This window comes from Mustela erminea, chromosome 11, assembly GCF_009829155.1.
Source record: "Mustela erminea isolate mMusErm1 chromosome 11, mMusErm1.Pri, whole genome shotgun sequence".
Classification (NCBI taxonomy): domain Eukaryota; kingdom Metazoa; phylum Chordata; class Mammalia; order Carnivora; family Mustelidae; genus Mustela; species Mustela erminea.
The window spans coordinates 106,774,441-106,800,074 of record NC_045624.1 but is presented as its reverse complement, the minus strand read 5'-3'; the positions used below and the strand labels follow the sequence as shown (position 1 = coordinate 106,800,074).

The 25,634-nt window shown below is 40.9% G+C and overlaps 1 protein-coding gene across 2 annotated transcripts in view; it reads right to left on the bottom strand.

Moving 5' to 3' along the window:
* LOC116569104 (amphiphysin) overlaps positions 1-25,634 on the bottom strand; it is a 241,968-nt gene that overhangs the window by 56,376 nt on the left and 159,958 nt on the right. For both annotated transcript variants that reach the window (XM_032305109.1, XM_032305111.1), the window contains exons 8-11: positions 21,829-21,904; positions 21,057-21,139; positions 18,415-18,553; positions 17,205-17,333 (exon numbers count right to left, since the gene is read on the bottom strand). In XM_032305109.1, the coding sequence (XP_032161000.1) occupies positions 17,205-17,333; positions 18,415-18,553; positions 21,057-21,139; positions 21,829-21,904 (427 nt within the window). The remainder of the gene's footprint in view (positions 1-17,204; positions 17,334-18,414; positions 18,554-21,056; positions 21,140-21,828; positions 21,905-25,634) is intronic.

Sequence of the window (25,634 nt, the reverse complement as noted above, 5' to 3'; positions counted from 1 at the left end):
GCTATATGCCAGTAAGTTAAGCAATCTAGACGAAATGGATACATTCCTGGTAACCCATAAACTTCCAAGACTGAAACAGAAAGAAATTGACAACCTGAATAGACCAATAACTAGTAATGAGATTAGAGCAGTGATCAAAAACCTCCCAAAAAACAAGAGTCCAGGGCCTGATGGATTCCCTGGGGAATTCTACCAGACATTCAAAAAAGAAATAATTTGAGTTCTCCTAAAGCTGTTTCAAAAAAATAGAAACAGAAGGAAAACCTCCAGACTCTTTTCATAACGCCAGCATTACCTTGATCTCAAAACCAGTCAAAGACCCCAACAAAAAGGAGAATTTCAGAACAACATCCCTGATGAATATGATGCCAAAATTCTCAACAAGATCTTAGCTAATAGGATCCAACAGTACCTGAAAAGGATTATCCACCATGACCAGGTTGGATTTATCCCTGGAATACGAGTGTGGCTCAACATTCACAAACCAGTCAATGTGATAGGACACATAAATAAGAGAAGAGAGAAGAACCACATTAACCTCTCAACTGATGCAGAAAAAGCATTTGACAAAAACAGCATCTATTCCTGATTAAAACTCTTCAAGAATATAGGGATAGAGGGAATATTCTTCAATTCCATGAAATCCATCTATGAAAACCCCACACCAAATAACATTCTCCATGGGGAAAACCAAGAGCTTTCTCATTGAGATCAGGAACACAACAAGAATGCCCACTCTTGCCACTATTGTTCAACATAGTACTAGAAGTCCTGGCAACAGCAATCAGACAACAAAAAGAAATAAAAAGTATTCAAGTTGGCAAAGAGGTCAAACTCTCTTCGCAGATGATGTCATATTATATGTGGAAAACCCAAAAGTCTCCATTCCCAAATTATTAGAACTCATCCAGCAATTCAAATAATTTGGCAGGATACAAAGTCAATGCACAGAAATCAGTTGCTTTCTTATACACTAACAATGAAATTGTAGAAAGAGACATTGGAGAATCTATTCCATTTACATTAGCATGAAGAATCATAAGATACCTTGGAATAAACCTAACCAAAGAGGTAAAGGATCTATACTCTAAGAGCTACAAAACGCTCATGAAAGAAATTGAAGAAGACACAAAAAGATGAAAAAACATCCCACGTTCATGGATCAGAAGAATAAACATTGTTAAAATGTCTGTGCTGCCTAGAGCAATCTATAATTTCAATGCCATCCCATCAAAATACAAAGGGCATTTTTCAAAGTGCCAGAACAAACAATTCTAAATTTTATAGGGGCATAAAAGACCCCAAATCACCAAGGAAATGTTGAAAAAGAAAACAAAGCTGGGGGCCACCAAGACATCATGGTACTGGCACAAAAACAGATACATAGACTAATGCAACAGAATATAGAGCCCAGATATGAATTCTCAACTCTGCGGTCAACTAATCTTTGACAAAGCAGGAAAAAATATCTGGTGGAAAAAAGTCTCTTCAGTAATGGTGTTGGGAATATTGGACAGCTATATACAGAAGAATGAAACTCCACCACTCTCTTACACCATTCACAAAGATAAAGTCTAAATGGATGAAAGACATTAATGTGAGTTAGGAAACCATCAAAATCCTAGAGGAGAACATAGGCAATAACCTCTTTGACATCAGCCACAGCAACTTCTTTCAAGACACGTCTCCAAAGGCAAAAGAAACGAAAGTGAAAATGAACTTTTGGGACTTCATCAAGATAAAAAGCTTCAGCACAGCAAAGGAAAATAAAAAAAACAAAGAGGGAACCCATAGAATGGGAGGAGATATTTGCGAATGAGACTATAGTCAAAGAGCTGATACTCAAGATCTATAAAGAACTTCTTAAACTCAATACCCAAAAAACAGATAATTATGTCAGAAAATGGGCCAAAGACCTGAGCAGACATACCAGTAGACATTCTAAAGAACACATACAAATGGCTAACAGACACATGAAAAAAATGTTCATCATCATTAGCCATCAGGGAAAGTCAAATCAAAACCACATTGAGATACTACCTTACAACAGCTAGAATGGCCAGAATCAACAGGACAGGAAACAACAAGTGTTGGAGAGGATGTGGAGAATGGGGAACCCTCTTACACTGTTGGTGGGAATGCAAACTGGTACAGCCACTTTGGAAAGCAGTGCGGAGGTTCCTCAAAAAATGAAAAACAGAAATACCTTATGACCCTGCAATTACACTAAAGGGTATTGACCCCAGAGATACAGATGTAGTGAAAAGAAGGGCCATCTGTACCCCAATGTTCATTGCAGCAATGTCCACAATAGCCAAACTGTGGAAAGAGTCAAGATGCCCTTCAACAGATGAATGGATAAAGAAGATATGGTCCATACACACAATCGAATATTACTCAGCCATCAGAAAGGATAAATACCTAACATCTGCATCGACATGGATGGGACTTGAGGAGATTATGTTAAGTGAAATAAGTCAAACAAAGTCAATTATCATATAGTTTCACTTATTTATGAAACATAAAGAATAACATGGAGGGCATTAGAAGTAGGAACAAATAAATGAAGGGAGAGAAATCAGAGTGGGAGATGAACCATGAAAGACTATGGCCTCCAAGAAACAAAATTGAGGCTTTTAAATGGAAGGGGGTGGGGGATGGGTGAGCCTGTGATGGGTATTAAGGAGAGCATAGATTGCATGGAGCACTGGGTGTTATACACAAACAATAAATCACGAAATACTACATCAAAAACAAATGATGTACTGTATGGTGACTAGCATAATGCAATTTAAAAATAAGAAACATTAAGTTATTTTTACATTAAAAAGTAAAATCCAGGGGGAAAAAAGTAAAATCTATAACAAAAATAGTAGAAAAATCAGAAATGAGGAAATGTACATATATTACTGTGAATTTTCTTATATTACACCTGAAATACTATACCTGAAATGGTGTACTACTATTTGAAGGTAGACTGTAATAAATTAAAACATGTACTTCAAGCTGTAAAGCAACTACTAAAATAAGAAAACAAGTTATAGCTAATAAAATAAAAGAGTAATAAAAAAATCAATTAATTTAAAAGAGAGCAGTGAAAGGAGGAAGGGGGCTAAAATAGATGGCATGATAGAAAACAAATATTGAAGTGCTAGGTTTAATCTTCACCATGTGAATAACTACCTTGAATGAAACTGGTCTAATAATATAATGAAAAGCAGAGGTTATTAGATTGGACTAAGAAAGCAAGACTCAATAGATAATTGCCTCTAAGAACTGATTTCAAATATAGAGACACAAATAGGTTAAAAGTAAGAGGATGAAGAAAGATATAATATACCAGTCTAACCAAAAGACAGCTCAAATAGTTATACTAATGTCAAGAAAAGTAGATTTCAAATCAGAGAACATTATTAGGGATAAAGAAGTTCATTTCCTAATACAAAATAATACAAAAAGACATTAACTCTTAATATTTATGCATTCAATCATAGAGTATGAAGATACATGAGGAACCAAGAAAACAGCAAAAGGGAATTTCCAAAATGCACAATATGGGGCACCTGAGTGGCTCAGTGGGTTAAAGCCTCTGCCTTTGGCTCAGGTCATGATCCCAGGGTTCTGGGATCGAACCCCACATTGCTCGGCAGGGAGCCTGCTTCCCTCTCTCTCTCTGCCTAACTTGTGATGTCTGTCAAATAAATAAATAAAATCTTTTAAAAAAGAATGCACAATATTGTAGGGGAGATTTCACTAGACCTTCAATGTTATAGAAGATACAGAAAACACCAAGACCCAGTTTGACCTCATTTACAAAACATTCCATTATAATAGCAGAATACATATTCTTCTCAAGTGCATGCAGAACATGGAACATAATAGACACTATTCTGGAACAATGAACAGGTCTCAATAAATTTAAAAACATTCAAGTCACACAAAGTATGCTCTCTGACAACAGTGGAATTAAGTTTGCAATCAGTAAGAGAATTATCTCTGGAATTGACAAAATTACAAAAATAACCTGATAAAAGAAACCAAATGAGGAAATCAAAGTGGAAATTAGAAATTATCTTGAATTGAATTAAGAATGAAGACAACACACCAAAATTTGTGAGATGCTGCTAAAACAGTATTTAGGGGAAATTTATAGCACTAAATCCCTATATAAGAAAAGAAGGAAGGTCTCAAATCAGTAACTTCAGCTTCTACCTTGCAAACTAGCGGGGGAAATACACACAGCAAATAAAATTCTAAATAGAAATGGGGAAAATTATGCAAATCAGAGTGGAAATGAATAAAATAGAAAATGAGAGTGAGAGAGAGAATATCAATAAAACCAAAAGGAAGTTTCCCTGAGAGGACTGATAAAATTGATAAACCTCTAGCCAGATTGATCAAGGGGGGCGGGGGGGAGGAGAGGACACAAATTAGCTATATCAGGAATGAAGGAGGGAACATCACCACACATATTAAAAAAGAAAAATAAGGAAGTATTTATTATAAATCACTTCATTCTAATACATTTAACAATTTAGATGAGAGAGGCAAATTTCTTGAGAAATACAAACTTACACATATAGAGAAGCCAAATCACTATGTTGTACATCTGAAACTTATGTAACATTGTGTGCCAACTATACTCAAATAAAAAAAAAATTTTAAGAGAGAAACAAAACAAAACAAAAACTCCTCAGGCATAGATGGCTCCTCTGGTGAATTCTACCAAAGAATTAGGGAAGGGAAAAAAATACCAATTCTACACAACTGGAGAGGAGCGAATATTTCCCAATTCATTCTATTAGGAGAGAAGTGCTCTGGTACTAAAATCAGAAAATGACATTAAAAAAAACACCCTATGGACTGATGTTCTTCATCAACACAAATGTAAAAATGCTAGAGAAAGATTTAACAAACTGAATGAAAATATATATAAAAATGAATTGTATCATGACAACTGGTGTTTATCTCAGGAATGCATGATTAACTTAACACATGAAAACTAATGAATGTAATTCATCATATTAACAACAACAACAAAAAACCTCACATGATCATCTTGATAGATGCAGAAAAAGTATTTGAAAAAATCCACATTCATTCCTGTTCAAACTCTCAACAAAGTAGGGAAAAAAGGCAAATTCCTCAACCTGATAAGAGTATCTATGAAAACCTACAGCTACCACCATGTTTAATAATGAAAGACTGGATGCTTTTCCCCTAATATCAAGACAAGGATGGCCACCTCACCATTTCTATTCAATAATACACTGGCAGCGCTAGACAGTAAAATTAAAATAAGCAGAAAAAAGAAATAAAAGGCATCCAGAATAAAAAGAAAAAGTAAAACCATCTTTATTCACAGAAGATATGATCACTTATACAAGAAAATCCATGAAAATCTATTTAAAAAGCTACACAGGAACTAATATAGAGGTTAAACAAGGTGGCAGGATATAGCATTAATACACAAAAATCAGTTGTATTTATATGTAATGGTATGAACAATCAGAAACTGAAATTTTAAAAATATGACTTACAATAGCACTAAAAATATGAAATACTTAGAGATATACCCAGATGAGAAATACCTGTATACAGAATACTATAAAGCACAGCAAAGATAAATCAGAGAAGCCCTTAGTAAAGGGAGAGCTATACTGTGTTTATGGGTCACGTAATACAGTACAATTAAGATGTCAATGCTCCCAAAACTGATCTTCAGATTCAATGAAAGACCAACCAATATCTGTACTGGGTTGAATACTGTGCCCCATGCCCCCAAAATTCATAATCACAAGGAACCTGTGAATGTGCTGTTATTTGACAAAAGAACCTGCAGATGCAATGAAATTAAGACACAGTCATACTGAATTAGGATGGGCCTTAATGCAATGACCAGTGAGCTTATGAGAACAGAGAAATTAGGACACACAGACACAAGGAGAATGCCATGTGAAGATACAGAGCACAGAGCACACAGACACACAGGGAAAATGCAGTGTGATGACCGAGGCAGAGACTGGAATAATGTTCTAGGTGCCATGGAACACCAAGGACTGCCAGCAACCATTAGGAGAGAGAGGCAAGAAAAGACCCACCCAGACCTTCAGAAGAAGCATGGTCATGCTAATATCAGACTTGATCATGACCTTGACTGCGGATGTCTAGCCTCCAGAACTGTGAGACAATAAATGTCTGTTGGTATAGGCCACCCAGTTCATGGTTCTTTGTTAAAACAGTCCTAGGAATCTAATAAATTATCCCAGAAGGTGTTTTTGTAGAAACTTACAAATTGATTCATATGGAAATTCAAAGGATCTAGAATAGCCAAAACAACTCTGAAAAAGAATAACAAAGTTGAAGGACTAATCTTATCTGATTTCAAGACAGCTTTACAGAAAGTGGCAGTAATCAAGATAATATGGTACTGACATAAAAGATAGGCAAATGGATCAATGGAAAAACCATAAAGTTTAGAAACAGAACCACACACATATGGATAACTAATATTCCACGAAAGTATAAAGGCAATTTAGTAGAATAAGGACAGACTTTCCAACAATCACACATCATTAGTGAAGAAATAAACTTCAGCCCATACTTTAAACCATATTAAAAAATTAACTCAAAAATCGGTCACAGACCCTAATGCCATAAAACTTCTAGAAGAGAACACAGGAGACAATCTTTGTGACCCTGGTTAGACAAGATTTTTTTAGATGAGACATGAAATGTCTAATTCTGGAAAAAGAAATACATGGACTCCACCAAAATAAAAACATTCTACTCTTCAAAAACTCTCTTCAAAATCCTGATAGATGTAGAAAAAGTATTTGAAAACGACAAGACAATTTGAATGACAAGGTAAGTCACCTACTGGGAATAAATATTTGTAAATCATATATCTGATAAAAGACTTGCATCCAGAATATATAGGGATTCTCAAAACTCAATCAAAGAAATAAATACAACAGCAAAAGTTTTTCACAGACACCAGTGATGATACACTGGTTTCATAATGTCCTCCAGACTTATCCATAATGTCACAAATGGCAGGACTTATTCTTTTAAGGCTGAATATTCCACTGTGTATATACATTTTTTTTTTAAGATTTTATTTATTTATCGGGGGGGGGGGAGCGAGCACAGGCAGACAGAATGGCAGGCAGAGGCAGAGGGAGAAGCAGGCTCCCTGCTGAGCAAGGAGCCCAATGTGGGACTCGATCCCAGGACGCTGGGATCATGACCTGAACGAAGGCAGCCGCCTAACCAACTGAGCCACTCATTCATCCACTGACGGACACTTAGGTTATTTCCATGTATTGTCCCTCATGAATAATGCTGCAGTGACCATCTGTGATTTCACTTCCTTGAAATAAGTACCCAGAAGTGGAATTGTTGGATCATCAAGTAGTTCTATTTTTAATTTTTTGAGGAAACCCCATACTGTTTTCCATAGTAGTTCTATCAATTTCCATTCCCATCAACAGTGTATCAATAGAAATTGTAACCAACACTTGCAATTTCTTGTCTTTCTGATGATAGCCATTCTAACAGGTGTGAGGTGAGAGTTCACTGTGATTCTGATTTACGTCTCTCAATGGTTAGTGGTGCTGAGCACCTTTTCCTTTGCCTGTTAGCAACCTGTATGGCTTCTCTGGAGAACTGTCTAGGTGGGTCCCTTATCCGTTTTTAAATCCAAATATTTTATTTTTATTTTTATTTTTATTTTTATTTTTTTGCTATTGCATTGTGTGAGTTCCTTATATATTTCAGATTGATGTTTGCAAATATTTTCTCCCATTCCTTAGGTTGCCTTTATACTCTTGATTGTTTCCTTGGTTGTGCAGAAGTTTTTATGCTAAGTAAATTAAGCCAGACACAGAAAAACAAATGGTCTCACTTACATGTGAAATCTAAAATAGTAAAAATCATGGCAGTAGAGAGTAGAATCGTGGTTGCCAGGGCTTAAGGGGAGGGGAAATAGGGAGATGTTGGTTAAGGGGTATAAAGTTTCAGTTAACCAAGTCCTAGAGATCTATTAATATTCAGCATGGTGACTGTAAGTAAAAATAGTGTATTACAGATTTGAAATTTGCCAAAATATAGATACTGAGTTTTCTCACATCAAAAACAATAATTTTTTAAAAAGGTATCTATTTGAAGAGATGGATATGTTAATTAGCTGGGTTGGGAGGATTATTTCACAATGTGTACATATATCAAAAAATAAAGTTGTATACCTTAAACATATACAATTTTTATTTGTCAACTATACCTCAGTTGAGCTGGGAAATAAAGAAGGTAAGCAGATGTCAAATGAGTACATGAAAAGATGCCTAACATCATTAACCATTAGGGAAATCTAAACTAAATTGCAATGAAATAACACTATACACTTACCAGAACAGCTAAAATTTAAAAAAACTAGCCATACCAAGTGTTGTCAAGGATGTGTGGAGAATCTGAAATGCTTATGCAATGTGGATGGAAACTCAAATAGTATAATCACTTAGAAGTTTGGCAGTTGAAAAGTTAAACTTATTCCTCCAGTATGATCTGGTACCCAAAGAAATAAAAACATGTATACACACAAACATTTGGATACAGATGTTCACAGTACCTTTATATGTAACAGCCAAAATCTGGAAACAACCCAAATATCTGTCAATAGATGAAAAATCCCTCAAACCCTGATGTGTCCATAGAATGAGATACTACTCAGCAAAGAGAAGAAATGAACTGCTGATACATGCTACAAAATGGATGAACCTCGTGATAAAGATGCGGAGGAAAAGAAGCCAGACCCAAAAGGGTACATTCTGTATGATTCCATCTACACAAAATTCTAGGAAATGCAAATGAACATACGGGGACAGAAAGATGAGTGTCTGCCTAGAGAGTACAATATGTGGAGAGGAACGGTGGCGATTACAGACACAAAGGAGCTTTAGGGGTCATTATCTTGATCCTGGTGATGGTCTCATGGGTGTACACATATTTCAAAATTATCAAAATATATACTTTAGGGGCACCTGTGTGGCTCAGCCGGTTAAGCATGACTCTTGATTTGGGCTCAGGTCATGATCTCAGGGTCTGAGATCAAGCCCTGTATCCAGCTCTAGGCTGGATGCGGCGCCTGCTTAAGAGTCTCTTTCTCCTCTCCCTCTGCCTTTGTGATGAAAAGTACATTTTAAGAGTGGGTTTTGCTGGAAAATATCACTACACGTTTAAACTTTTTGCTTCTCTGTAATTGACTATTTTTTTGTGTTTACAAGGCATCCTTTATGGCATTATTCTTTTTATTTTTAAGATTTTATTTATTTATTTGATAGACAGAGATCGCAAGTGGGCAGAGAGAGAGAGGGAAGCAGGCTCCCTGCTGAACAGAGAGCCGGATGCAGGGCTCGATCCCGAGACCCTGAGACCATGACCCAAGCCGAAGGCAGAGGCCTAACCCACTGAGCCACACTGGCACCCCTCTGTTTAATAATGTCCTTTTATGGCATTATTCTTATAAGCATATCAGGTAACAGAGATTTCAATTTACAGTAGAATGGTGGCTGCCAGGGTTTAAGAGGGGAAATAGGGAGATGTTGGTTAAGTTGTAAGTAAAAACTTGACTGTAAGTAAAAACAGCGTATTACACACTTGAAATTTGCCCAATAAAAAAGATACTAAGTGTTCTCACATCAAAAACAATAAGAGTCACACAACATTTAGAGTCTCCAAAACATCCCCAGGGTTGCATGCAGACACACACACACACACACACACACACACACACACACATTGATTTCTTAATGGTAACCCAATATTTCAGTGATCCAGATGACAGTAAAGCCGAAGGTACTATTTCGTCCCAAGCGTTCAGTTTTTATTCCTTTATTAAACATATTTTTTAAAAGATTTTATTTATTTATTTGAGAGAGAGACAGTGAGAGAGAGCATGAGAGAGGAAAAAGTCAGAGGGAGAAGCCAACTCCCTGTGGAGCTGGGAGCCCGATGCGGGGCTCAATCCAGGGACTCCAGGATCAAGACCTGAGCTGAAGGCAATTGCTTAACCAACTGAGCCACCCAGGCGCCCCTCTTTTATTAAACGTATTTTGAGGACATTTACTCTATTCTAAATATTTTGCAGGACACTTATTATCTTCCCAGTAAGGCAGGGAGGTCAGATTAGGAAGCTTAAAACAGAAAGCTTAAATAAACTTTTTTGGAAAAAGGCCCACTGGGAGTTATTTTTCATGTCACAGACGTGTCTTTTATGGAAGGGTCACAAAATAGCTCATAATTTATAACAGTGAGTAAAGTTTTAACATTTCATTTGTAATGCATGCAGCGGCCTAAGGGAACTTAACCTTATGACCGGAAGCCTGTGACAAGACCACTACAGATGGGTACATCACCGTTAATGTGAGTGATGGCAATAGCTATAGTATACTGCCGAGGCTCGAGAGATTTAGATTTGAAATCACAGAATGAGACCTCATTCAACCATTTCATCAGACATGGTCAAGTATTTGTTCTATGGCTTTTATTATATAAAAACACTAAAACAATACAATGAAGATCCATTTACCCATCACCTAGGCTTGTCACAAATGTTACCACATTTGGTCTATGTGCCTGTTTATATAATCTTGCAAATGTTTCCATGAGCTGACACACAGCAAACTAAACTTTCTAAGGAGCTGTTCCCCTAGGGGGGTTGGTTTGGAAACAAGGTGGTAGATGGTACAGCCATCCTTAGTGTAGTACCTCATGAGTTTGCTTGTTGGCCTTGCACACACTCTGAGTAAGAGGGTAACAACTGACAGTACTGAGAAGAGGGACCGAGGACAGAGGGATAGGGCCTGTGCTTGAAGTGACATTCTGTGATGACCACTGGATGAAAGAAGACCCTCCTACCACCACATCTGGAATTTAGTATAATCGCTGATATATAACAACCTGAAGGACTTTGCTAATATTGAAAACCCAAAGAAGTTTCTACAGAACATGGATCCTGAACATTAAGGAGAGAAAGAGTTAAAATGGATTTGTTCAATTTACTGGGCATCTAGTATCCACTATCTTCCAGGTGCTTAAGATGCTGGCAGGTGTGGTCTATAGGCTTCTGCTTTCCATGTCTGCCCTAGAAGCACCACAGTGTTGCAGAAAGAGAACAGGTCTGCTCAACTTTACAGTAGGGCCCTTCTACCCTTCCTTTGCTGGCCTCTCTGCACCATCTAACCCCCACTCTCGACCCATACCATGAAACCATGTTCAACAACACAAAATCTCAAAAGAGCTTTATACCATGGGATGCTTTGTAAAAAGGTAGAATATAAAATGCAAAACGGGGGAAGTGCAAAAAGTCAAGGCAACATTAGAGGTTCAGGAGTCTAAGAACCTTGGAAGCTTGCAAGGCCAACTTACGCAATGGTTTAAGAATATTGTCAGGGCCCCAGAGGATAAATTCACTCCTTGGTGCATAGCACTACTTGGCTGTGTCTGCTGCAGGAACCACGGTGCCGAGGGTGACCCACTGAGGCAATAGACCGACCTAACCGGGGCCTGAAATGTACTGTTTTCCTCATTCCAGTTTCCATATTACTAATTCTTTCTGTGTTACAAGAATGCTAACGTGTTTACTTTGAAAAAACATCAACTGAAAGAAGAGGCAGCTGGCCCAGAAATATAGCAATGTTTGAAAAGCAAAGCCAGGTTGGTATTCACAACCAGTGACAGCTACCAGGAGGGGGGCGGTGCGCGCATGCAGGACTGCCTCTGTCTGGACTGACCAGACAAAAAAGACCCTTTTGTAAACTTATCAAGCAAGTTGAATATCTACTTCCATGTGATCGGCTAGGAAAAATAGGATGATTTCATGAACTTAAGATGTGAGATGCAGCATTCGGCTGGAAAGCAGAGATGTAAGGGTATCAAAATGAATGGTGCTGATGTGACACCCACAGCCGTGGGACTGCACGGCTGTGCTGTTGTCCTGCCTTCCCGCACAGTAGGCTCTCCCAGCAAGAATGGCAAGATGGGCCTGGAGCAATGAGCTTAGATGGGCCAAAAATAACCCATCTGGGTTTGTAAAAGAGAACGCTGTATGAAAGAGCAAAAAAGACGCAACATCGTTGTTGGAAAAGATTTAGGCAAATAGCTGGTGGTTACCTGCTGTGAAAAAAAAAAAATTCAAAAATGCGTAATGTCTTCTTCCTCTTGGCCAGTGAGAGGTAGATAGGCAAGCAGGGACCCTGCCCCAAGCCCTGTGCCTCTCAGGGGGGGCCTCACCCTTTTGAGCACCTTTCCTGATACCTAAGTCCTCTTCTGCTGGTGGCAGCTGTGGCTAGCAAGGCTATCCAGTCAGGACACCCCAAATCTGCACCAGGACCCACATGGGCCTGGCCCCCACCTTTCCTATTTGGAGCACTCTGGGACCCTGCTCTATATGGAGGAACACTGAGGGGTCATGCACACCCAGTTGTCCTGGAATGTGGTAGCCTGGTTTGTTTCCAAGAGGGTGCCTGGTGAGCAGACTGCGCCCGCTGGCCAACATGGCATTTCATGTGTGGAATCCCATGAGACTGACCGCCAGATTATTGCTGATATGTTCAAGTGACTCAAACTGGTTATATGGACAGAGAGCCTCCCCCTACCAAACATTTGCTCAGAGCCACAGTCCCTATGGAAAGCCCTGGTGGGAAAGGAGAGTGAACATGAATGGAATTAAAAAGTCAGAAGAGAAAGCAGTCCAAAACTTGGACTTTGGAAGGAAAAAAGAAACAACCTTGCATGTGTGTATACCTCTGTGCACAAATATATGATTGCCTTTTCTGTCTTGATCTGTTAAAATCCTACTTATATGCCATAAATTTGGTTTCTAGGGACATAATACCTTCTAAATCTTACTTCTTTTTTTTTTTTTTTAAGATTTTATTTATTTATTTGACAGAGAGAGATCACAAGTAGGCAGAGAGGCAGGCAGAGAGAGAGAGAGGAGGAAGCAGGCTCCCTGCTGAGCAGAGAGCCTGATGCGGGACTCGATCCCAGGACCCTGAGATCATGACCTGAGCCGAAGGCAGCGGCTTAACCCACTGAGCCACCCAGGCGCCCTAAATCTTACTTCTTAAATGTGTTTCAGCAAACGCCCATTTCCCTGGAACAAGTAGTACTTTGGAAGAAAGGAAGACTGTTAGAGAAACTCTGATTTAAACAAGCATGGCTTTTGTTGCAGAACTTCTCAGAGCCTTGGACACACTAACATAAAGTATGTAAAGCAAAAGGCGATGCAGCCCCTCCCAGCCCCCTATGACCAGGACCCCTTTTCACAGCATCTTATGGGACTTGATAGAAAATGCTGTTTTAAAAGAATAGCGTAAGAAACACACACACACACACACACACACACACACACACACACACACTTGATAGAAAATGCTGTTTTAAAAGAATAGCGTAAGAAACACACACACACACACACACACACACACACACACACACACACATCTCTTCCTATTTAGTTTCTTGGGAGGGAAAAATAGAAAGGGCTGGGTTTGTCCCCTGGCAGTTTCATTTTTGTAAACAGAACCAGGGAAGCAAGGTCAGCGCTTTTGTGTTGACACACAGATCTCTCCCTACTACCAAGCAAGGAAATCTCCCAGAGAAGATTCTATGATAGAGTTAAAGTCTGAGGCCAATAGAGGGCTCTGTAGGTCTGATGCATTCCTTTCAAATCCCAAGACAAACTCAAGAGAGACTGTCACTGCCATGAAGCTTGGTGGATGGGACATACGAATCTGTCAGATGTTGAGGAATATCTCAGTCACCACATCTGGAACTTGTGGGCGGGATTAATGCAAACGTTGTAGTTCCCCACTGGGCTCAGGATAAAAACAGCAAACTGGGAATGCAGACCTATCTGTTCAATGTAGAATGCCGTATAAACTTGGTAAAAATATCAACATAAAAGCGAAAGGGTCGACTCCCTATTACTATAAATACATGTATCTGGGAGGAAAGCTTTTCGGATACATCTCAGCTTGCTAAATTCCAATACTCTGCTTCCATGCAACTGGCATCTCATTTTCTCCTGGCATTCCTATTTATTCTTTTTCATCATTTGCCTGTGCATGTTTAGAAACAGCATAGTCCCAAGGGCAACCCTCTAGGGCCCCCTCCTTGTTCAGGAGCTTTGTACTATCACTTTGCTGTCACTCAATAAACCTTGCTTTGCTGCCCACCAAATGAATAAATTAAAATAAAATAAAATAAAAACATTAAAGTCTTGATGAGACTGTCCATTCACTTAGAATGTGTAGCTTGACATACAGTCTGATCTACATATCTGATGTTACAAGCATGCACGTGTATGAGTGCGTCCAACAGGCAACATACGGAGTATTTCAAGTCACACTATTTTTAAGTGGAGCAGCTGTAAGTGGTCAGTCATGATATACCCTTGACTCAGCTTGATATTTCCCTGGAAGAGATCTGTTCATTCACTGTGGTACTTTGTTCATGGCCACACATTTGGAAATCCTGGCCTGTAACAGTGGTTCTCACAGTTTAATCCCACGACCAGCAGCGCCAGCATCTCTTGTGAGGAATACAGATTCTCGGCCCCCACCCGGGGTCTGCCGACTCAGAAACTGCTGCATGTGACCCAAAAGAGGTGAAAGAACACATATCTGAGCATATCTACAGAGGAATAAGGAACTGAGGAAATAGTCAAGAAGCTTCAGGGAAAGGCAACATCTGTGCAATTTTGAATAAAGCTACATGGTATCACTCATTAGGGGAGAAAGTGGACTGAAACATAAATCCCTGCCCTCTCTTGAGATGGTGACCTAAGATGAACAGCTGCTTAGTCAATGGAGTTGCTTCTGGTAACACACTGTGGTTCACATGGTTCACACGGGAGCCACGCCACTTCAAATGTGGAAAAAAAAACCCACAGAAACCCCCTTCTCCCTCCTCCTAATAAAAACAACATAAATGAACCTGAATCTCCAAAATGCACCTCCGCAAGGTCTCTGGTGGTTAGTGCTTTCCAAATCACCTAGCACATTGGAGGGGACACCAGCAAGCATGTTATAAAGGTCCAGAGGGTGGGAAGCGATATCTTCCTTCCCTCCCCAGGGCTTTGGAGTAGTGCACCAAGACCAGCCAGGCTGGGGCAGGCTGTCCTCCAGCCAGCTGCGTCCCTGTGGCAGCCCCAGCCCAAACCCTTTCTGCTTTGACAGGTGCCTCTTCTCCCTCTGTCCAGGACTCTTGACTTTACCCATGACTGCTGCTCAGTATTGCGAACATTCACACTCATAGAAGTACTTCAGAGACTCTTCTAGCATTTGTGATTTTAAAAAGTGCTTTCTTTTTTTTTTTTTTTTTTTTTTTTTTTACCAAAGACCCTTAAGTGAGCCAGCCAACTGCAAATAACAAAACATTTTAAAGGAAAGAACTGTCTTGAGCCCCCAGCTTTGCTTTAGAACTCATCTACATGCCATGTTGCCTCGACTTCCGTTGCCTCCAGTGCTAAGTGGGGGTGTCTTCAGCCAAGGGCACTGGCTTCTAGGTGAGCAAGTTCTGTTAGTGGTTAGGATTGAGAGCATGCTATTTAAGGGTGCAGGGGCAAGCAACTTGAGCAAGGATAAGGATATGATGACCTTAAACATCTCAGTCTGAAACTGATGTAGCAAGAAAGAGAAAGAAGCTGAGCTGCTAGCAAATCAAAGGGAGAGGACAAGCTGGAAATGAAAACTGGAGTTTGGGGTCCACACAATGGCTGGTGCCAGATAAGATCACCTGACTCCGAGACTTCTATCTCTGGAGGCATCTGTGGAGCCACAGACATCATCTGTCCATGTGATCATCAACGTGCAAGTCTCCCCCTTCAGAGGAGCTGCTAAATCACAGTCAAGGCCCCATTACCTTACCCAATTCACCATCTCCTACAAAACACTGAAGGAAAACAATAGCTAAAAGTTATTGCACGTTATTCATAAATGCCCTTAAAAACAATGACACATTTTGATTTGCATTTCTTCTGAGTTTTTATTTCCTGAGCTCTCTGTGATTAGCACATTATTCCTGTTATTATCAACAGGATGTGACTGTAATTAGCACGTGATACACAGTGTTATTATGGATGTACTCAGTAATTACAGCACTGCACTCACAACTCTTGCAAAATGTAGGGATTATTTCTGATTCTGAGACCACCAGAGGTAAGTAATATTGGCAGGATGTTTCTGGGGACTCTCAGTCTTAAAAAAATAGCTTCAGGTTATGGACATTGGGGAGGGTATGTGCTATGGTGAGTGCTGTGAAGTGTGTAAACCTGGTGATTCACAGACCTGTACCCCTGGGGCTAATAATACATTATATGTTTATAAAAAAACTAAAAAATAATTTTAAAAAATAGCTTCAATGGCATGAGGAACAGCTCTGGAAGTGAAGAATCATCATTCTAGGCAACAGGACAACCAAGTGGCTAGCAGAGAGGGGTCTGCAGCCTACCAAGGGAGCTGGAGCAGGAGCAGGTGCAGCCAGGTGTCTTTGCCAAATCATGGAAATGGATACAGTTACTTGTTATGAAGGCCAAACAGCTTGAAAATATTCACCTCTTTTAACTTCATTTTCCTATTCTCTACCAAGAAGCAATGTAAAAGAAATAACTGAGGTTGTAAACATGAATTAACATATACTGACATTCATAGAAGTGCTGGTGAAGAAACAGGAAATCAGAAATGACCTGTCATCACAATCACGGGCTGGTCCATCCATCAGAGAGAATACTCTGCTTCCACATTTTCTTTGGAAGAGACGATATTATGACATGAAAAAAGTGTTCAAAAAGCTGAAGCAGAAAAGTCAGGAATCCCTAACAATATAATCTGGATGTTGTGGTATGGAATCGGTACACACCTAGAAATCAAAGCATGAAGGAAAACACGCCACAGTGCATTAGTGTCTAGGTGAGGGCGGTATAATGTAAGTAATTGTTAAAATTCTTCATTTTACACTTTTCAGTATTTCCAAAAACTGTGTGTATGCCTCCCATTTGAGAATGCTTGAGACATACCAAGTGATTAAGGCCAACCTGGTGTGATGCTGCTGGCTCTGATATCTGGCACCTTGAGAGATGGTCCCCGAGGATCCTGCTGCCCTGGTACCTGTGTGCTCATCCCAGCTCTGTAGCAGGCACTTACCTGTGAAGGTGTCGTCACACTGATTTCTGGGACAAAGTTGTCCTCAAAGAAACTGATGATGTTCTCCTGTTGGAGTTCCTTTGTTGGGGTGACTTTAGGCAGCGGTGGGACGGGAGGCCCCTTCCTTGTCTACAAAACATGAGAGACACAAGCAAATTAATTCGGCCAAAGACGGCATCTGAGTTGTGTAGAAATGCCACCTGAACAGTGCTGGGCAGACATACTGCACTGACTGACATTTAGATATGCACAGAGGAAAAAGGGACCTGAGGGAGTAGAGAATGCAGTCTGCCTACGTGACTCTGGGAGCACCCACAAGCAAGGGCCCCCCAAGAATCACTCAGGGAGTGCAACCCCCTGCCCTTCGATGCCAGCGCTGCATGCAGGGCCAGGGCCAGGTGCCTACGCCTCTCAAGTTAAACTAGGACTGCCCCCTTTATGAAGTCAACCAAAATGGATTCCTCATTTCAGCAAGAAATTAGAATTTTGACACTATAAGCAGGAAAGCTTTTCACTGGACGCCGTGAGATCACCCACAGAGAACATGCATTTCATGTTCCACTAGAGTGTTTTGAGAAGTCAGGACTTCACAGATCTATTCCATGGACCTTCTCACCACTTCCCTTAGTTTCAAAGACTTGAACTTCAACTCTTGCTGTAGGAATTTTGCCTTCACCCCAAGTGGGGAAGACAAGGGTGGCAATGTTTTTCTGTGTTGACCTTTTCCAGCCCTCGCTGTTTTTCTCGATTGCTTGTTCCAGATACCTTTGATGAATGTCCACTCATGTGCCGCATACTGTGGGTGAGACCAGAAGATGTAAAATGGCGTATAAGCCAGGCTGTGAAGCTTTCTTGGCCAGAGTTTCTACAAGTGTGACCGAAAGTGCTAGAAGGAGGGAACGTCCAGGGAGAAGGTGATATTGATTGGGCCCTTCTGAGAGTGAGAGGTGGGAAAAGAGGAGTGCACGTGAGCCTAGGGAAGCTGAGGTTGTGGAGAGAAGTCTCAACACACCCCAACACAGGGCATGTGAGAAAACAGGAATCCACGTTGGAGAGGTTGATTCCTTAGCAACCATCACAATGCCCACAGCCTCCAAGTCTCCCCAACAGGAAACTCCTTTTAATGCCCCAGCACTATGGGATTATCCCAGATAGGATCACCTCACCACCAGTTCTTGCATTCTCCCCAGTATATTTCACCTCTTCCTACCTGTGAAGGTGACCTAGGCCTGGCTGGTGCAGGAGACGCAGGTGCCAGCGTGTGATTGGGACTGGCTGTCGGGCTCGGGATGGGTGAGGCCTCCTCAGGCGGTGATGGTGTCTTTGCGATGCGGAGAGGACCAGAATCGCTAGATGAACACACGAGAGTCAGCGATGAGCAACCTAGAGAACGGCACTGACTTTCCAGGGTCCTCCGTCTCAGAGGAATCCTGAGAATATCTGGTTCTGCCTGTCACGGAACCCCCTTCTAAATTAGTTGTGGTGGTTACTAACAGTGTTGGTGAAACTGGTACCATTATTTCTATGGTCTGTGTGCCAGACCTTATTCATTCATATGATCTCTAACCACTGCAATACCCATGCATCAATGTCCCCACTTTATAGGTAGCAGAGTGGGGCACAGAGAGGTTAAAAACCCCTAAAGTCACTCAGCAATTTCACAGGTCTGAGTTCAGGCCTTGGGAAGGCAAACCCTCTGTTCTTTCCATTGTGCCAAACAGCCTCTGCAAGAATTTTCCAAGTGTGAACTGACTTAGCTGAATTACTCTCACCTTTGGTTTATAAGAAAATCTTGCTACGTCATAATCTATAAAAAATCTACCCTGAAAATTATAAATCTGATGTTAAAGGTGTCCTCAGGGTAGTGCTAAGATTTTATAGGAGTCAGGGGCGCCCAGGTGGCTCAGTCGGTTAACCGTCTGCCTTCGGCTCAGGTCATGATCTCAGGGCCCTGGGATCAAGTCCTACATTGGGCTCCATGATCAGTGGGGGGTCCACTTCTCCCTCTGCCCCTGCCCAGACTTGTGTGTGCTCTCTCTCTCAAACAAATAAATAAAATCTTTAAAAATAAGATTTTATAGGAGTCTTTTCTGATGACATTTGGAAATAAATTCATTAGCTGTTCCTCTTTCTACACCTTATAAAACAAAGGCTTGGCTCAGACACCTAACATGTGCTAACAAATTATGTGAAGGCAGAGAGTCAATAATGTCTCCTGGGAACCCACCATGTTCCTGGCACCAGGCCAGATGCCTGCGACCAGCTCAAATGCAATGACCAGGAGGGCACTGGGGACACATCCTACTCTCTAAGTCTTTCTAATGTCTACAGATTGAGGGAGGAGGGTCTATACCCCCAAAATAAATAAGCTCACACACTACAGCATGGTCTACATATTCAAGGGAGTGGGTCCTGCGGAGGACACGGATAAGCAACATGATTGAGGCTCTGCACCAGCAACCATGGCCTCTGCCGGGAAGCACGGCCCCAGTCTATGCTCAAGAGGGCAACCACTGAGCTCACTCACCACCTCATTCTGCAGAGGAATGATGTAAAAAAATGAAAGGAACATTTGTTAAGTGGTCATGACCCCATTTTCTCTTCATTTTATCTAATTCAGCAATATTGAGATTTTCAGACACAGTTGTCCTTCTCATGTCTTTAGGAGGGAGTAACCCTTCATTTTTTCATGTACATCATTGTTAAAATACCCGATGTCATTTTGACATTCTTATTACAACTTTGTCTTTGTTCCAAGTTCATATTGAAATACTATAGAGGAAGCAGTGGGCCTTTCATATATTCTTTTAGGGAATGTCCTTTCCCTTAGAAAAATAAGAGATACTAAATGCTTGTATCATATAGCTCTGTAACAGAGACTTTGATGAGGATGGATAATACAAAGAACATCAAAGAAGAAAATCAGCTCTCTCCAGAGAGGTCTGAACATATGGTGATGGAGCCACCTGTGCAGGAGTGTGTGTTTTTATAAATGTGTGTATGAGTATTTATGTTGATTGACATTAAAAATGCAAATATTACCTTACAAACCATTTAGTTCAATAACATCTTTTTTTTTCTGCTGGTTTAAAAAAAAAAAAGAGATAGAAAGAGAGATCTTTAACCAGAGAATTAATTGGACGCACTTAAGGAAGGCAAAGTAAGTTAACTGTATAGTCAGAAACTGGAAAGCTGGGATCTTCTTACTTCCAGCCCAAGGACCATTAGCCCACATTCCTTGAGTACATAATGCCTGAGAAGGATGGGTTAAAGGAATTCCAAAATCACAGGAGAAAGCCGGTGAGAAGCCAGGTCCTAGAAAGGTAGATGATCTGGTTGCGAATAGCTGGGCCTTTGATACCACAAAACAATGTGCAAAAGAATCAAAACAATGCAGTGTTGGAAAGGTAAAGTTACGAGGCAGGATGGTGGTGCGGTCTCACCTACGCCCTCTCCTCTCCCAAAATGGGCCATTAAAGATGCCAGCACCAATAATAAGTATAAGATCTCAGTGTCGTGTGTTTGGGGAATTCCTTTCTTCTCCAAAGAAAGTTAACAAGTGCATGACTAGAAATTATATGTTAAAAATTTACACAACTGGTGATGGGACTCCTGGAAGATGGACAAATCTATTGTGACCACGACAAACACCCACCCTGAGTAAATCTGAAAACTAAAGGTCAACATACAAGCCCAGAACGAGGCTGCTGTCAGCCTCAATGTGGAAAGTCTCCTTAGGTTTAGATTTTTCTAGAATGAGTAAAATAGCATAGGCTTGTGCAGACTACAGAAATTGCAACAAGCATTGTTTTAATGAACAGACACAACTTGGCTCGGATGAAGACAGCCTACCTGGGAGCTCCTTGAATGGTGAAGGCCTTATCAGCATGCTGGTCACCCAGCTTCGTCATCACTTCATACAATTTGTGGCAAAGCTAGAGGGACAGAGACCATTTGTCTATTAGCCATTTAGTCATTCTGAGGTCAATTCAGGCTACTGCTCCAAGAAAGGAACTGTCTACTGAGAATCTTACGTACTATGGATGGTCTCCGAACAACTTAAATTCTGCAAATGGGCAATTTAAAATTCATGTCAAAAGTGAAAGGCCACAAACACAAATAAACCTTTAAAAAAACAAAATATATCCATTAATCAGAGGACAAAACAGAAAACGAAAACTTATTGCTCCCACTGACTCTACTGGAGATAAAGTCATACAACTACCCTGCTGAACTCAGACTTCAGCAGATGACAGAAGGGCTGATTGTCTGAACATTCAGATACCGATTCCTCCTCAGCCTAAGAAGTACTGCTTGAACACCAACTTTCAAAGCTGACTGAGAACAAAGCAAAACAAGACCGTGAGTCTGGGACACAGAGAAAAAGCATCTCAGAAGAAAAACAGACACAGGCTGTGATTCCTGGGAGCCTGTCTGCACACCCAGAGATAAAATCTGGACAAAAGAGATCAATGTGGTCACTACACAACATCAGAGCAACACCATTTAACACACCATGAAAACACACACGCAGATGATGCTGCTGCCCCATTTCATGCACTTTCAGAGAAAAAAAAAAAGTTCATTTTCTATTCCACAAGTAAAAATAATCATCACTACTCACCACTGCAATTTCCTTATGAAACTTGGCCTCCAGGCTGGAAACATTTTTGAAAGTGTTGACGTAAAACCCGACCCGTCTACCATGTGGAGACACAGAGGGGAGAAAGGGGCAGGGAAAGATCAGTCAGCAGAACTGTAATTTTAAAGGTGATAAAATCTTAAATAAATGCATTCCTTCCTCTGATGTTTTCTTCCTATGATGTTGACTAACACCAGACCAAATCTTCTGGCTTGGAGCAGAACCTCTCCTAAAGCGGCTGACGCCTGGGGACCATGGCTCTCACCTGTGCAGCACAGCTGGAGGTGTGTTTCTGATTCAGCAGGTCCCAGGCGGGGACGGAGGATTTGCATTTCTACCAAGTTCTCATGGACACTGAGGCTGCTAGTGCAGGGAGAATGCTTTTGGGAAGCGCAGCCCTTAGAATCTGTTTGTATTTTAGATGTGTGTCGTGTAAAGGGCTGGAGATAGAGAAGTTTACCTTTCATTTTTATACCCTATGCGTGGTCTCGTTTTGGTACCATGTATTTGGATTCTGAAATATGTTTAGTGGAGAAAACAGAAAACCTACCAGTTCATTGTAATTCCTCAAAGTAAGAGTGTGCTTTCACTGAACAAAAAGAAACACAAGATGTCCAATACCAATATCTCACACATTTGTGAAGCAAATCCATGGAGTGGAGGTGTTCCGGGACAGGACAGTCTTAGGTCTCTAATAGTTAGCACTTGCGGATTCAGCCTGGCACCTCCTGTATGGGCTCCCTTTGCTCTCAGTGAGGACCCTTTTGACTCTATTAATCCAACTCTTCTGAATCCATCTAGTAAATTACTACTTTAACTCATGTTCTCGTTTCAGTAACATTCTCAAAAATAACTCCAGAATCCTGACTGGTTTACTAGATTCCAAATCCCAAGTAAGGACTTAGATGCCAGAAACATTAGATAAGGCAGATATATGGAATAAACATATACTCGGGGGGGAGAAGGGGACTGTAATTAGAATACTTATTTGGGGGGTGCCTGGGTGGTTCAGGTGGTTAAGCGTCTGCCTTCAGCCCAGGTCATGATCCCAGGGTCCTGTGATGGAGTCCCACATCGGGCTCCCTGCCTAGTACAGAGCCTGCTTCTTCCTTCCCCTCTACCTCTGCCCCCATGCTCATGCTCTATCTCTCTCTCATGCGCTCTTTCTCAAATAAATAAATAAAATCATTTTTTAAAAAAAAGGAATATTTATTTTGGGGGAGTAAGAATGTTCCTGTAACATCAGATGCATGAACATCTACTTGAGAGGATAAACTTAGGGTGCCCTGAGGACCCCTCTTCTTTAGGAACCCTCTTATTTAAACAATGACATGAGGGGTACCTGGAGGACACTGACAATGACAGTTAAGCATCCAACCCTTAATTTTTGCTCAGGTTATGATCTCAGGGTCATGGGATCAAGCCCCACATGGGGCTTTGCTCTCAACATGGAGTCAGCTTGAGATTCTCTCCCTATCTGTCTTTCTGCCCCTCCCTGGCTCATGGTGTCTGTCTTCCTTTCTCTCAAATAAATGAATAAAATCTTTAAGTAATGACATGAACGGATAGAGAAAAGGGTGCTTCCCATTTCTCTGTGCCTTTTGGTAAGCAGGATTCCAATAAGCTGGATGGACGAATGTTCCATCATCATTAAAGGCGACAGAAAGAACAGCCATCGAAACATTTTACATATTCCCTCACTTCATTCCTGTAACCACCCCCAAGACAGTGAGCCTCAGTATACTGTCTGGTTTACTGAGGCACCGACAGATTCACTGTCTAGGCTCTTGCAATTAATCAGTGGAGAACCTGTATTTGGACCCAAAAGGAGGAAAACCAATAGAAAAGCATGCACTGTTAGTCAAGAAATTCTGCTTAAGCATGAGTATCATTATTTCTGTGGTTTCTGATGAAATCAGGTGGTTTAGAATTTTAACAAAATAAAAGATAAAAATCGAGATTCAGAGATGAAATACTAGGTAAGCACTATATGCATCCCATTAGTAAAATTACTTATTCTTTGGGTTAACCTATACCTTAAATTCCTACCATGTTTCACTTATTTATTTATTTATTTTTCTTTTTAACCTTTTAAGACTAGTTTGTTTGGGTTTCTTTCATTTTTTTCATTTACTGAGGTTTAACTGATAAATAAAATGGTAAGACATCTAAAGTGTGCATTGTGATGACCTGATATATAATTGTGAGGGGTTCCACACATCAAGTTAATTAACACAGATAACACCTTATGCATTTATCTTGTGTGTGAACATTTCTACTCTCGGCAAATTTCAATTATATAATATAGTGTTCTATAGCTCTGGGTAACCTTTTAACCAAGCTCTCCGTATTTCCCCCACCTTCACTTTTCCACTTTCTGTTTCTGTGAGTTTGCCTTTTTGATTCAGATTCCACATATAAGTGATACAATGCAGTTTATGACACCTGTCAGAAGGGCTGTCATCAAAAAGAGGGAACAAGTATTGGCAAGGATGTGGAGAAAAAGGACTCCACGTGCCTTGTTGGTGGGATTGTAAGTGGGTGTAGCCAGTGTGGAAAAGTCCTCAAAAAGTTAAGAACAGAACTACCCCTGGATCCAGCAATCCCAGTGCTGGGTCCATTTCTGAAGGAAATGAAAACAGGATCTTGCTGAGATGCAGGCACTGCCTTCTTCATGGCAGCGTTCTTCACAGCTGCCAAGATAGGAAAGCAATCCCAGTGTCCATCACCCGGCAATGCTTAGAGGTAGGCTACATATACACACACAAACACGTAGGTCATTTTATGTATTATTTCACAACAAAATGAAAAAATAGGTGAATTCAGGGATGCATGGTCACTGTAGGTATTGAACATTATGATTAAGCAGGACATATGTCCTTCTCTGTCTGGTTTATTTCACTCAGCATGATACCCTGAAGGGATACCCTAGTAGTTACTCCCAAATGGCATAACCTCCTTTCTTATGACTGAGTAATATCCATTGTGTGTATGTGTATGTGTCTCTATGTATGTATCTGTAGATAGATAGATGGGACGTATAGACAGACAGATAGGTACACATACATATATTAATAAATAAAATCCTGGCACAGGATGTTCAGGGAACTAGTAACTACCTGGGAGGGTCAGACCAGCAGCCTAGGAGATAAGAGCCCAACGAAGCAGGCAGACCTATGCTCTGAGGCCAAGGATCTTCCAGATCGCTTGCCGGCCATGCTTGCTTGCAGCCTCTAGCCGTGTCTAAGGCAGGGGCACGGAAAGGACCTGCAGTGAAGGAAACTGACTACAGCAGCAGCTGGATGGGAGGCGAGATGGCAAGTCCTGGGACAACACCGCAGAGGGACTGGCTCACTCTTCTGTTGGCAGGCAAGTCTTCCTAGTGCACCACTTCTCTGGGACTCCCATCAACAGTCATTCCTCATACATTCCCCCTCATTCGATTACTCAACAAAGGGCTGATTCACTCTAGGTTCATGCCTAGTGGTGGGCTCCAGGGGCTCTGAGAATGACAGTCCAGGTAAAGGAGGACCTGAGCGCAGATTACTGAACACGCGCTCTGTCATTCTGGTGAGTCAAAGAAGCAGACTCCAAGACAGCTTGTGAATGTGAACGTTACCACAAAAGGTCACCTACAATGAAATATCAAAAACGAGTAGATTTGCACAGAAACAGCTAAGGGCACTGAGAAGACAGGGGAATTAACAGCCTTGTGTCAGCTGCGAATATCTGCTTGAGAAGATAGACTTGGGCTGCCCTGAAAAAGGGTCAGATTTAAATAGAAGGCA